Source organism: Hippocampus guttulatus, chromosome 10 (assembly GCF_054856545.1).
Source record: "Hippocampus guttulatus isolate MCC_2025c chromosome 10, RoL_Hgut_1.0, whole genome shotgun sequence".
In the NCBI taxonomy this organism is placed as follows: Eukaryota; Metazoa; Chordata; class Actinopteri; order Syngnathiformes; family Syngnathidae; genus Hippocampus; species Hippocampus guttulatus.
In genome coordinates, this window is record NC_141270.1 from 7765913 (window position 1) to 7780357 (window position 14445).

The 14445-nt window shown below is 42.2% G+C and overlaps 1 protein-coding gene across 20 annotated transcripts in view; it reads left to right on the forward strand.

Moving 5' to 3' along the window:
• Positions 1-14445, forward strand: part of kcnma1a (potassium large conductance calcium-activated channel, subfamily M, alpha member 1a) — a 141269-nt gene that overhangs the window by 27911 nt on the left and 98913 nt on the right. For all 20 annotated transcript variants that reach the window (XM_086122590.1, XM_086122589.1, XM_086122570.1 and 17 more), the window contains exon 2: positions 10331-10501. In XM_086122590.1, the coding sequence (XP_085978716.1) occupies positions 10331-10501 (171 nt within the window). The remainder of the gene's footprint in view (positions 1-10330; positions 10502-14445) is intronic.

Genomic DNA, 14445 nt, shown 5'->3' on the forward strand with positions numbered 1-14445 from the left:
GCAGGCTGATTGAATGCTCTAAATTGTCCCTAGGTGTGAATGTGAGCGTGGATGGTTGTTCGTCTCTGTGTGCCCTGCGATTGGCTGGCAACCGATTCAGGGTGTCCCCCGCCTACTGCCCGAAGACAGCTGGGATAGGCTCCAGCACCTCCCGCGACCCTAATGAGGATCAAGCGGTTTGGAAAATGGATGGATGGATATATATATATATATATATACTGTATGTATATAAAGTATATACAGGAAGCGCTGTGACGCTTATATATAAAAAAAAATATATATATACTGTATATACACACACACTCAGTTTCCACACCAGCGCATACACACATCTGCACCGCACGTTTCCCCCACCCCCCGCCCCCAAACACGGATACGCCACGCTCCGCAAAATTGTCCAGTGACCTTGAAGCAATGAAAGTGGTATTGTGTTGAAAGCAATCGTGGAAAACGATCAACCTTCAAGATGCTGTGGAACAGATGGCTGGTGTGTGGGTGCCGACACTTTTAAAAAAAGCCTTATTGTGGCATGTGATGCTTAAAGATAATAGATGATTTTCTCAGCAATTTGTTAGGAGAAAAACAGCATTTTTATGAAACACTATATCTCCTGCTGATAATGCAACCGGTGGGGGGGGGGGGCTGCTCATGAAACATTCACAGTCTGTCTGAATTATTATTAATAAGCTCGAGCTTTTTCTCTCATATTAAATGCGCAGTTTAATTTATTGAGGCTTGGTAACAAGCTTTCGACTGGCTATTTTCTTCCATAGCTTTATCCTGAACCAAGGCCATACTGTGTCGTAGCAGTCAATGATGTTCAAACCTTCGAACAAATCTCTAAATAAAGGTTATCGTTTTATTCAAAGAAATGGTGTGAAGTGTTTGAGTTGGTTCGAAATTTTCATTTTATTTTATTTTTTGACCAATAAATCTCCACCCACGCAGGTGAATACTTTCCTTTCAAAGTCAAAATTGAGAGCTTTAAAATATCCAGCTACTGCTTTCGTGTTTTAGCCATATTCCATGACATCATTTCAAATCATGACGCTTCTTGCTTCTTGCTTTAAAGGCTTAATGAATTGAAGAAACCCTTTCATGCAACCTGTCACCTAATAACGCGATAAACTGTCCACTGTAGTAACTAACCGCTGTCCCCGAAAGGGTTAATGAAGCATCTCAAAGTGTTATTTCTTCGCTGGGATTGGATAACATTCACTGGAAGAAAGACGGACGCCTCCAACAATTTATTAATTCAGACACAAACGGATGTGATTTATTTGTCTTTGTCCGTGCAATGATTTCCCGTGAATAATCTGTGTTGTCGTTTTTTTTTTCTTTGTCACTGCCTAGTCATTCGTTAAAACTGTACGCCTCCGTCTGCATGTAATTACGTGGTCTATTATTTGTTTTCTCGGCCTGACTGTGTGAGGCCATAAATCTGTGCTGTGTTGGGTTTTTACTGGATGAGTTCTACTCGCGCTGTCGAAAGCAGTCGAAGCAGAGCAACAATCACTTCAACAGGCTGCAATCTGAAAACTTTTTTCGCAGCGGAGAACACACAGTCTGAACTTGCTTTATCAGCGTAAAAGGTTATTCGCGGGGTTTCTTTTTAGGTGAGTTTTCATGAATGATGTGGTATGCTTTGGATCATAAAATGGTTTTAAATGACCATCATTCTGAAATGGTAAATCACATTTTTGTGAAACCTCAAATTAAATCTTACTGACCAGATTTTTCATTAACAGCTCTCTGCATGTGGATGCTGTAGCACTCTTTTTACCATTTTTGACGAATTATGAGGCATGCGATGGATCCTGAATACTTCATTGCATTTAATCGTCCAAATAGTAAGGTTCTAAGTGTTAAGGAATAACATATTGTCTGGTGTGCAGTGATTTCTGATACATCGATGGTTAGTTAGTGTGTTACGTTCTTCTGTGATTTTCTGATCCCTGATGAAGTTTCAGAAGGCCCCGTTTAGGATTTACTGGCTCTTACCAGAATTAAAACTCCATGTGATGAATCCGCCTTCATCTAAGCTCCTAGTGTGGAGTCGAAAAGGAAAAAGAAGAGCTTTTGGCTTGAGGAAAGCCTACTGTATGCTCTCTTCTTTTGATCATGATTCGGAATAGGTTGCTTGTTAATAACTTGGGGTCTTTTCTAATGGGGTCTAGAACTAAATTCCTTGACCTTAGCCAAGGTTTCAGGTCAGATCGAGATCTTTTTGAATGTTTTTAATTTTTAACTTTTTATTTAAACACCATCTTTAGCTTTTCCGCCATTTAAGCTACTCGCCGGCTATTTTCTGCTGACATTAAAATGATCAAATTCAAAGATGTTACGGATGACGAGTGCTGACCTTTTTAATGCCCCACAATTCACAGCGTCATCTATTTTTAGCCCCGAACCACTGGAGCTTTAAAGATTGTATCAATGGGAGAGGAGCAGTCTGTGGTCTAATTCGACCGGATGGTACATTCAAGATTTTTCTTTCATACTCACTTCTTTTGGTAGGCAAGTAAAGTGACTTCTATTTGAGTGGAAGGTCATAAAAGAATGCGCATCTGCGACATCCTCCGCTGGCAGGCTTGCTTTATGATGCTGTGATTGTTTCTTTCCATCGCCAGGAGTAACGACCCGAATGGGGCTAAAGTGTACTTACTGTCCGGCCATTGTGAAGAATGCCTTCCTGTCCTGGTGTGCCGATTGGGTTGAAACAATTCTGCTGGCGGATGCCATCTATTTAGTTCCCCATCCACAAAATGTCCAATCAAATTCTGACTTGAAGGTCTCAAAATGGGGCCAATATTGGAACTGATGTAATTGTCGGAGATGGATAATTTTTTTGTTTTGGTACGACTGTGCCGAATAACACCAACAATACTTACCCTGAGATTGTGGACGGTATTGGATCACATAAAACTCAGACACAGAGGGCCCGATTTACATGCACGTGCAAAAACTGGTGCCGACTTGATTACATATGCAAACAGATGCGGAAGCTGATTGACCAACTGGGCGCAAGCAGGATTCTGCCAAACGCACTTAATTGCAGTGCCGCTCATTTTGCGATTCGCAGGAGTATGTGCAAATAGATAAATACGGTACACGCAATGTGACTTTATTGTGCTGTCTCACATTGTACCTCTAAGTAGTTTGTCTGAAAGGTAAATGCAATATTTTGGAACTTCTGAATGATATCAGCTCTGTAATAATGTTGTCATACTGGACGTCCTAATGGATGTATCTCATTCTCTCTCTAGTTGACGTCGTGTCGACTTATTTAGGCGGTAAATTGGTTGAGACTGACTCTATAGATAATGAATGGTGAATTGAGAATTATCCGAGATAAAATGTTTCTTTTTATTTGATCCATTTTATATCCAAGTGCATTAGAATCCGGCAACAGTTCACCCTTCGCTTACACGTGACATCAGTGGCTCTTGTTATTTTGCTGTTGCTATGATACTGGATGACCTAAAAAGGAAGCGCTTTTGTGAGATCGTTGTATTACTGAAAAGAGACTATACTATTATTAAACCGACTCGCCAAGGCATTAGACGTATTTATCATGTTCTGGTAAAAGTGTTGCCATAGTAACATACACGCTAATCTCCCCAGCGGGGCACCGTCGTTAGACAAGAGGGATTTTCTCACGTTTTTCACATCCAGACCACTGATTAGTCTGAGGTTGTTTTTGTTTTTTGTTTTTTAGGGGGGATGTCTGTTTTCGGTTTAGTAAACGCTAGCAAGGGGGTGGGGGGACAGTTTTTAGCCACGTGGTGTTATCAGATTCAGCTTTCCACCTGAGCGCGTGTGCATTTGCTCAACACAGGGCTCTCGTTCACCACCCCCCCTTGCGCCGTGACCCAGTGTTGGCCTGTAACCCAGGGACACTGGGTAACTGTACCGCCATTAAAATAGCAAACAGGGCGAACAGTGTGTGTCATGAGATTCGCTCGTTTCTTGTCTCCCCGGGTGAGTCTATAAATAGCCGCTCACACTGGAATAGAGTTTTCCCCAGCGATGCAGACGAAAGCCAGAGGAACAGCTGCACTAAAGCCAAGTCCTGTTAGATCAGCACGGTCACATGGGCGGCCGTCGGTCACTCACCCTTAAAAGCTAAATTTACCTATGAGGATGAGGCACTTTCTCTGAATCAGCCTTGCATTTTCTCCATTGCAGCGTTTTGTTTTCGCTCTGGCTCGTTGCCGTAATTTGCGTCGTTATCGCTGTCACCCTCGCTCTGTTGCGGTGTCACTCTTTCCTTTCGGAGACTTTGACCTCGTCCTTCTGCGATCTCCGTTACCCCGTCCTGTAGATTTCCTGCTGTCACTATCTATTTTGTCTCCTTCCCTGTGTCATCGTTTTACCTCTCTCTCGATCCCTCGCGCTCTCTGTTCCACTCATTATTACCTCTCCTCCCTTGTGTATGCTGTTAATTGGTGCAATCCTAATATTAACTGTGTCCCTCGTTATGGGGACACGTCTTGAAGGAGGAAGATGAACTCAATATGCATTTAAAAAATGGGAATTCTAAACACAGCTGAAGCCTCATGTTAATCGAAAAATACATACTGTTTTTTGTGCGTGTGTGTGTGTGTGTGTGTGTGTGTGTGTCAGTGTGTGTGTGAACTTCAAGGTGTTTTCGAAATTCACAAGCCCATTTTGGGATAACATAAAATAGGGTCTGGAACCGAAGGGTTTCTGGATATTGGTTGTGCCTGTTAATGTACATTTTATGTTCCTTGTGGGAACGCGGTACGCTTCTGTACTGGACCGAACAATTTAATTTCTTAGACACGCTCCATACACCACCAATGTAAAGTGACCGTGAAAGAGCAGCTGTTGTAGAGTTGTTTGTCTGTTTGCTTGTGAGTGAGTTTGTTCATTTGTTGGTTACTTAGCTTGCTAGTTAGCTAGCTCATTAATTGTTTTGGTTGGAATGTAATGAACTGGTTGGCAGAGATGGATGACTCGAGTTATGTAACTTGACTGGAGTCAGACTCGAGTTGGTATTATGTACTTTTTGTTGGATGATCAGTGAAAAAAAAAAGATCACGCCAATAGATGTTGTGACTGAGCAAGATTTTTTGACTTAGGATTTGCTTGAAACAAGTAATGAGTCGACTTTACTCGACTTTAAATTCAGTGGCCGCTCGCCTCGCTTGATTTTTTTTTTTATTATTTTTTTTTCTCCCACCCACTGTGACTTGGGACTTGCTTGCGACTTTAAGGTTACAACTTGTGACTTGCACATACGTGACTTACCCCCACCTCTGGGGGTTTGTTTGTTCCTTGCTTCTTTGTAAGTGAGCCAGCTTGCTTGTTAATTAGGTCATTATTTCATTTGTTAGTGAACTAGTGACTTGTTATTCAGTCAACTCACCTTCATTTGTATAGCACCATATCATACAACATGCGCAATCCAATGAGTTTTATAGCTTGAAAAACAATTTTGGAATTTAAAATCAACCCATAAAACCTGATAACAATAACAAACATGTACCAGGAAGACACCTGCTAAGTAGGAAACACAAATAAACATGCCATGATAATATGATAATATTTCTTTTCATTCCCCCCATCACATGTTGCCCTCCTTTATGAGGTTGCATATGAAATGAGCTCCCGGCCATCCCATCTCCCAGCCCCCTCTATGGCTGCCTCACACTGTGTGTTGACATCACAGGTGTGTATATATAGCCGGCAGATGGATTCTCTCATGGCAGGCTGCTTGCGCTCCTCCCTCGGCTCAGGCCACACCGTCGGCCCCGCAAATGAACTAGAAGCAATTTCTTGTTTAAATTGTCTTCTCTGATCTGTCCAGGCATCACTTGGTGACTGCATGCATTACACATGTTTCCTTCCTCAACTGGCACGCACCCACGAGCACGCCTGAACGCATCACTGATGCCAAATGTGCCATCCCAGCGTTCTGTGTTCAGGTGTGCACCAAACCCGTTGCTCGACACCGTAGCCTTTTTTTTTTTTTTTTTAGGGATGAGCCTCATAAAACCCAAAAGATAATCAAAACACAAACATCCTTTATGATTTTTTTTCCTCCAGTCTTATAACACTTTCAGAACTGGACTGACAGTACTGCATATAAGCATATACAGTAGATCACGAGTGCAAGTTCAAAAATGCCAGAATATGCCACATCTTACCACGAATGCCACTTGTGTGAGGCCAAATGAAAAAAAAAGGGTCATTTCAAGTCAACGAAATAGTTATGTTGGTTATATTACCTTTCTGATCAAGCTCTTGTAGATATGGTTGCTAATGAGTTGAGCTAATGGTAGCTGTCTCTGCTAGCTAAACAAAGCAAACCTCTTCGCTTGTTGTCTAGATGTATGTTTTGCACATTGTTTTGTTTCAGTGCTTATTGATTGTTTAAATACATAAATCTGAGCGGTCGTTTTTTGCCATTGCAACATATTAAACGTGTGGGATTAGCAGAACGGCAACTACCATGCTAGCCGCTATCTCCTAGCCTTGGGAGTAAAGGTTGTATTTAACTGAGTGGCAAAGATTTGCAAGTATTTGAGCACAACCCTAATGTTGTTTTTTCGTCAGGGTTCGTTCCAGGTTGCAGACGTTCAAAGATATTTTGAATGTTCAAAATTTGTTGGTGACAAGAAAAACTGTTCACACCCATAGAAGCTTTGCAAATGTCTGGCGAACATCTTTACAACCTTTTGCAACCTTGAACGAACCCCGACGAAAAAAGAACATTGTTTTCTCACTCTAGCGAGCCTTCGCCGCTCATTGAGATACGGGCTTTCAGCAAATTCAATGCTGTTTTAGCCTCAATAAGACAAGCTGTCAACTATTTTGGGTAATTCAGTGAAACAGCCTAGTTTTATTTCGACCTGTCTTCCTACAGTCGGGCAGTGAGAGATGTTTGATTTGTGTCGGGATCGTAGATTTTTATGATGGCCACTTTGTGATCTTTTGCCTCTTTACCACGGCTTCCAAAGTTTCCCAATACTCTGTCAACGTTATGGCCTTCTTATTAAGGATTAGGACATTTGGAAATGTATATAATAGCTGATATTAAATGGTGATGATTGTAGAGAAAAAAAATGAATGAACAAAAACAAACACATGTCAGGTGACATGGCTGTCTTTTTCAAACTTATAGACATCGAGAAAAATAAAATAAATTTTTTCCTCGAGTGAAATATCATGAGTGGAAGTGTGCAAAATTCAAAATGATACTACAGGTTGGCGCGTTTACAACAAGAGCAGGCATTGTTTGCTCTGTGGCTTCAATGAAGTGTTGTTTTAATTCATCGTTTTAATGATCCGCTTGAACACTGCTCTGTTCTGTGAGACGTCTACGGCCAAGAAATTACTGCAGGGCATCGACATCGCTACCGCAACATGCTTGGAGTGCTTTGGAGCAGGCTCGCGGCCAATGCGAGTGAAACCTTAGACAGGCACACACACACACACACACACACTTGACATGGAGTGCTCCACCATGTGACCAGTGAGACAAACGCTAGTTGCGTCGTGACTTTTGAGAATGTTAAAATGAGCCATGAAGTGTGGCAAGGTGTTGGACATTTAATTGGTCTATTGAGAACTTGCGTTGTCACTATAAAATGAGTTTGCACTTTAAAATAATTTCTACATGTTTTGAGCCCCAGCTAAAAAAAATATCATTATCTAACATTAACATGAAATTTGTGAAGTTGATATGATGTTTCAGAAATTGGAGAGGCAAAAGTGAGTGGAAGAAATCCAGTAAGAGCAACGTCTGTCTCATTGCAAGTGCAAAATTAATTTTTTTTTTTAATTTAAATTTTTCAAATAGTGGGTCTGGATTACTTCAACAACAATTTACTTACCGGTAAGTAACTGAATCGTTATCCTCCTATCCTTTCACGAGTCAAGATGCAGAGGTGGTATATCTACTCCTTCATTTTCGTTGATTACTCTGTATTTCTATCCGCTTCCAGCCAGAGCCAGCAAAACTAGGCCTGATGCTGTACCAGACCTTCAACGTTTGATCCTTGCGTCAGCGGTTGTTACACATTTTGGACTAAATGTGTTTGATTACATGCTTGCTTGACACTTTGAGGCCGTGAGTCCCCTAACACTAATAACCAAATAAAGCATAAATAAGCAAACTAGCCACTGGCGTTTTCAAGATGGAGTCCCCCGTGGCAAGAGTAGATAATGATCTAATGACTAAGTCTGGCTGTTTTAAGGCTAGTTTATTGGCATTGTTCTGGGGTCGGAATCAAATTAGGAAAATGGCAGCTGTGTCCATGCCTTATCATTATGAAATGTAATCCAATTTGACGAGACAATCCTCTTGAAATGGACAGAGCAACCTCTCGGGCTCATCTGTAATAGCTGTGCTCTTTAGTCATGCTCAAGTACTCACGTGTTGTATGTCCGGGTTGGTCTTTGTGGCCTCAGGGATCTATAATGGTCAGTTTATCGGTTGCCGGGTCCATTTGGTTGCTAGGTACGAGCGGCATGTTTTTTATTTATTTTTTTGGTTTCATCTACTTACTCCCACGCAGGACTTTGTGGTCCAAGCAGACACGGGAATTTCCCAGTTTATGGGCCATCGCATTTGAGGCTTAATAGAGGTGGAATGTTGACTGCAGTGACTAGGGTTGCCCTGTATACCGATACTAGAAAAGTACTGCAAAACCGCACCAGAAAAAAACAAACAATTTACACTATATCACATATTATCAGTACCCATTTACCCAAGTTCCAGTGTTTTGAATTCCGGTGTAAATGTTGTGCTAAATATGGAAGGAATAAAATGCAGTCAAATATAAAAATCGTATATGCCTGGATATCTGTAATATTTTACCATGTAAAATAATTTAATGTTCATCAAATAAAATAATAATAATATAATGCAAATTGTTTTTCTGAAAGGCGTTTTTTTTTTTGGTATTTTAAATAAGCCTTTAAATCTCAGCAGCTGCAAAAGAATCATGTTATTTTGGTTGAAAAATATCCTAGCATTTAAATCCATAATAATAACTCAACTGCGGCGTCAATTTTTCTTATATATTAAATTGTTATTTTATGGATCACTGATCGTGTTTCCGCTGTGAGAGGGAAACCTCGTAAATCCAATTAATTTTTTTCCATAAATTGGTCCCATTAGTCAGTCCAAATGGGTCTGTTATTTTTTACAAATTAATGAATCTGAAGTGTTTAAAATAGCTTTACAACTAAAGTGATCCCATGTTCAGTAACTCCCAATTGTTTCCCCAGTTTTCTGCACAAAACTGCACAATTTTTTTCATCACTGAAAAGTTGCTCCAGTGCAGTACTGCTGTTCAATGAACGTCATCGGAATAGGCCACAATCCACAAGATTGAACGTCATTGCAATTCCGAGAATCCCCCAAAGATGCTTCTGTTTCATGGATATGACGGATGACATTTTGCATAAATCTTAAGGGTATAGGAACGTTGCAACATGACAGTCCCCCCCCCCCCCCCAATCCCCCTCCCACCAATGTCCCGCATGCACCAATTAGCATTGAAAGGCCTGCACGACAGTCACCTCAAGGAGCAATTAACTTAAAGAAGCATATGTGCAGAATGAAAAGAGCAACTATATACACCATTCTGTCATTTTCTAATATGCGCCCATTCAAACACATGCACTCAAACGTGTGCAGCATATAGCAGATGGATGCCATAATGGCCTAATGGCTCTTTCTTCCCGCCTCAAAGCTTTTGAAGCTAGTCATGAATGTGGACATGCTTACTGATGCTTTCCCACTAAATCTCAGATATATTGTGACGTGCTCGTATGGCAAAGTTGACAAGTATTGTGATGACATCACTCATCAGACTGTTGTTGTTCCCGGATAAAAAATTTGCAGTGGACACTGAACATAATTCCATGAGACTGAACATTGTTTTCAAATTCAGAAGAAATTATAATATTCGTCAGCCGGTGGTCGACTGGTGAGCACGTCGGCCTCACAGTGCAGAGGTGCGGGGTTCAATTCCGGCTTTCCTGTGTGGAGTTTGCATGTTCTCCCCGTGCCTGCGTGGGTTTTCTCCGGGTACTCTGGTTTCGCCCCATAGTCCCAAAACATGCAGTGGGCAGGTTTATGGAACACTCTAAATTGTCCCTAAGTGTGATTGTGAGTGCGGTTGGTTGTTCGTCGATGTATGCCCTGCGATTGGCTGGCAGCCAATCGCACCCCCTACTCCCCGAGGATAACTGCTATTCTTCTTCGACTTGTCCTGTCCGAGAGTTCCTTTTTCTCTTCTTTTCTTTGTTGGCCCTTAACAGACTCTTTATTTATTTCTTTTTTGTATTACAGGAGGCCCAGAAAGTGAACAACCCCGCCAACAATCAGGCAGCGGACAGAGCGCTAAAGGGTCCTGATGAGAAGACGGAGGAGGTCCCCGCCAGTGAGGTGGGATGGATGACTTCGGTCAAAGATTGGGCCGGCGTCATGATCTCTGCCCAGACGCTCACTGGTAGAGTTCTGGTAGGTTTTTGTTTTCTTTTTTCATTTAGAAATGCAAACATCTCACAACCTCGGGGTTGAAATTCATGAGCAGTTTGTTGCGCACTGACAGGGCCACTTTGAGCTAAGTGCTGCATTTTTAGGCTTTCTCCCTGGGGGAAGCCCACCACAACTAGTTTTCACACTCAAGTTGGCCTCGGCCCCGATTGGCTCAGCTCAATATTTACCCCGGCACTATCAAGTTTTAGTGCTGCATTACAGATTTTAGATGAATGGTCTAACTCTGAACATGCAAACCAACTGTTTATACCTTTGATGTACAAAGTACAACCCAGGTTAGTATTCGGGCGATTTCACTCCATCCTGTATTGCGCTAGTCCTAACGCCAAAGTTTCTTCCCGTTTACATTTTTGTCACCCAATAAGCGTCGAGCATTTTGGTTCACCGCATCAAGGACACAACGTTTCCAAACCCCTGATTCACACCATAATAAATTTGTCATCCACATCCCACATCTTTTTACGTCATGTACAATCTGGATTTATCGCCACCACACACCGTCGAGACTTTATTTAGATTCCACAGGGAACCTTATTTGATGTCAAATTCTGGCTCGAACGTTATATTTGGCCGGCGCTGTCCAATTAGCAATTATAGCCGACTTGTGGCATGCTGTTGTACAAGGTGCTGTTTGCTCTGCCAGCTGAACCAATGAGTTCAGTTACACGCTTACAGTATGGTAATTTGTCACGTATGAGTGGCAGATACCTAGCTGCCACTTTAAATGGAGAATGTATTGCAGTCGATTAGAAATTATTTGAAAAAAAAAAACAAGATGTGATTCTCGTGTCGATTTTCGACCGGGATTGAAGAAGTTTCACGAAAATATGGCATTTGCAATGTAGGAACGACAGCTATTTTATGCCGAGTACCTCCATGTTCAAGTGCTAATTAATGCGGTTCTGGCGCTGTCAATCAAAAGTGAACATCGTCATATATCGGAGCTCATTAGAGTGCAAGTGTAGCCGATGAAGTTTCAAATGAGCATGCATGATCCCCATTGTGTTGAGATGAGATTTTTCATCGCTGGCCTTAAAAATGTCATTATGTTGAGCCCCGGATCATGTGCCACACTGCGGGAAAATAACAAAAGATGTGATATTATGTGGTTTGATGGTACCGCCGCAATTATAGCCCGACCTAAAACACCTCACACCGAAGTATTAATCGCCATGTGTTGGTTTAACAATTTAAAATATACCGTGAAACTGGAATTCTTTTTTTCTTCCCAAGGGGACAACTATTGCACCTTTTAAACACGGTAGCTATTGGGACCCTTCCGTTTGTAGGCAAATTATCGTAGGGTCCATATTACTGGAAGAGGTATTTTCGGGTCTGTATTTATATATAAATTTATATCATTATAAAAATGATTCACGACCGCACCTCATGAGTTTTAAGTTGTAATGACATCATTCATGTTCATTAGTAGTACTTCATCTCCATTAAAGAAGAAAATCAAGCTAAGTAGGAGGTAAATAGTAACTTTGAGTTGTTGACGTTTTTGGATAAACTGTACTTGTGAAGTTTTAACGCAACATATTTTACCCTCACTTGAGTGTTTTTGTGAAGAAGCACTTTAACTCCGTTGCACCGAGCTACATTCAGCTCACCACTTGTATTTTATCTATTGCCGCATGCGCAATCAATTTTTTTTCGGTTTGCCAGAGAGACTTGAGCCTCGGGTGCTGATACGTGACACCGTTTCACCCAATTCATCGTAACCGTCACTGAAGTTTGACTCCGATTCACCAATCAAAGAGAGCCAGGCCATCACATAACAGGATCCGACGTATCTCCAGCTCCACACAAGTTATCAAAGTGACTAATTTATGTGAAGCATGGCAGAACAGAAATCTTTTTTTTTTTTTTTGGGAGGGGGCTTTTGCGAGAGTCACATTATTCCAAAGAAACAGTACTCTTACTGGAATAAAATTTTGGCACACTAACTCTGCTCAGTTGTAATTGAGTAAAGTCTGAATGGAATTTCAGGAGCTGACGCTGATAAGTTTGCCGTCGTGTGACAGTTGCTTCATACTTGGCCGGGGTAGTGAGGAAAAGAGGAGTGGATTGGAGAGGGGAGGGGGCTCTCATGGCGGAATATGACGAATCCTATGGGGAGCTGTCAATTGACAAAATGAGGCTCTCTTTCATCCACTGGCGTGGTCTCACACTTTCATCTCCAACTGCGCCTCAGAGCTCCAGCTCCATCCAGCCGCTATGCATAAATGAATGTGAGCGAGTGACATAGAGGCAACGACATTGAGCACGACACAGGGAGAAGAGCTGGCGAGCAATGAGACACCAGTTGCTTTACGGAATCTGCAAGGAAATATCACCTTTCGTTTGTGTGACATCCGCAGGGGACGATAATTGTGCCCAGTCCCCCCCCCCCCCCCCCCCCCCCGAGTTTGCATAACGTGATGATGTGCAGCACAAAGCGTGTGTGTATATATGCAGGTGAATACTCTGTGTAGGGTGAATGAGTATCTCCTCATGTGGGCGCAATATGTACATTTGTAGATGCTTGGATTTGTATTTGTGTGTGTGTGTGTAGGTGGGTTAGTGATGGTTGTGGGACTGGTGCACTCCCATCAGTGTTTCACCGCAGATCAAGATTAGAACGAGAACCTATGTACACAAAACCTGGCCGGTAACCATAGCAACTGCTGTGTAGTGGGGCTCCGTCATCTGACATTAAGGGGGTGTCTGCCTCAACTGAGCAAATTTAAGCAACACTCCCTCGCACGCAAGCACACACACGCACACACAGTGGGATTCAAGCATCTTGATCCCGACTCCGTCGCATCCAAATGGAAGAAGCGAAAACGCCCAAGGTGTTGTTGCTCAAAGTCGAGCGATGCAGTCACAAGTGGGCCGCACTCAGGATGTGTTGAGGGCGCTTTCAGATCTAATCACTCTGATGGAGTTTAGGGGCCACCTGGGCCACACTGAAGGGCCACTGAAGAGGCATGCTTGCCTCGTGTGTGAACTGAAGTACGTCCCCGGCTAACTATAGCACTGTTGGATTACACTCGTCTTTGGGATTTACCTGCTATTCTTCCTCGTGATCACAAAAACTGTTTATAGTTACGAGATGTCGACAAAATACAAGAATCTTTGTATGTTTTTAGTCAACAATACCTGTTTTAGGTTTTTTTGTACACTTTAACTCTTTCAGGGACAGCGGTTACTACAGTGGACAGTTTATCACATTATCAGGTTACAGGGTGCATGAAAGGTTCTCACATACTTCTTTTGGTAAAATGAGGCCCATCGTCCCCTTTTGGAGGTGGCCCATTGTTTGACTCTGACATGTTTATGAACAGCTTTGCAATCAAAGCTCATACAGTATGGCAAAAGGCAGCTGTTCCCGTGTGGAGCGTGGAGCCTAACCCACCTTGCTTTTAACTCATTCACTCCCAAAGACGTTTTTAAACGTCTTTTCAGATTTGTTCCAGAATTGGCTGGTACTGAATAAGGTAAACATGGGCCTCCTTTTTTCATGGTTTGATTTCCCGGCTGACGGACTGTGTTGCTGCATACCGATGTGTTTATTTGCATATCGAGAGGAAAAATGAGATGCAATGTGGAGATGCATGCAGGAACACACACTTTCTTAGCAGTCGGATTGCGGTGGATTATTGAAAACTAAAGAAGCAAAATTTCTTGGAAACCCTCAATGAGAAATCATGGGAATGAACAGTAATGACCTGGGAATTTGCTAAATTCACTGACTGAATTAACCAACAACTCCAAATCCAAAGGCCTGGCCCCCAGCCTCCTATTTTAATGCACCACACTGCGCTGATTGAGTGGCGTGGTGGTCGCTCTTTTTCACCAGTGCGTGATGCGTGATTTGACTTTGCCCAACTGGTTTCGCTCTGATGAGAGTGGAATTAAAC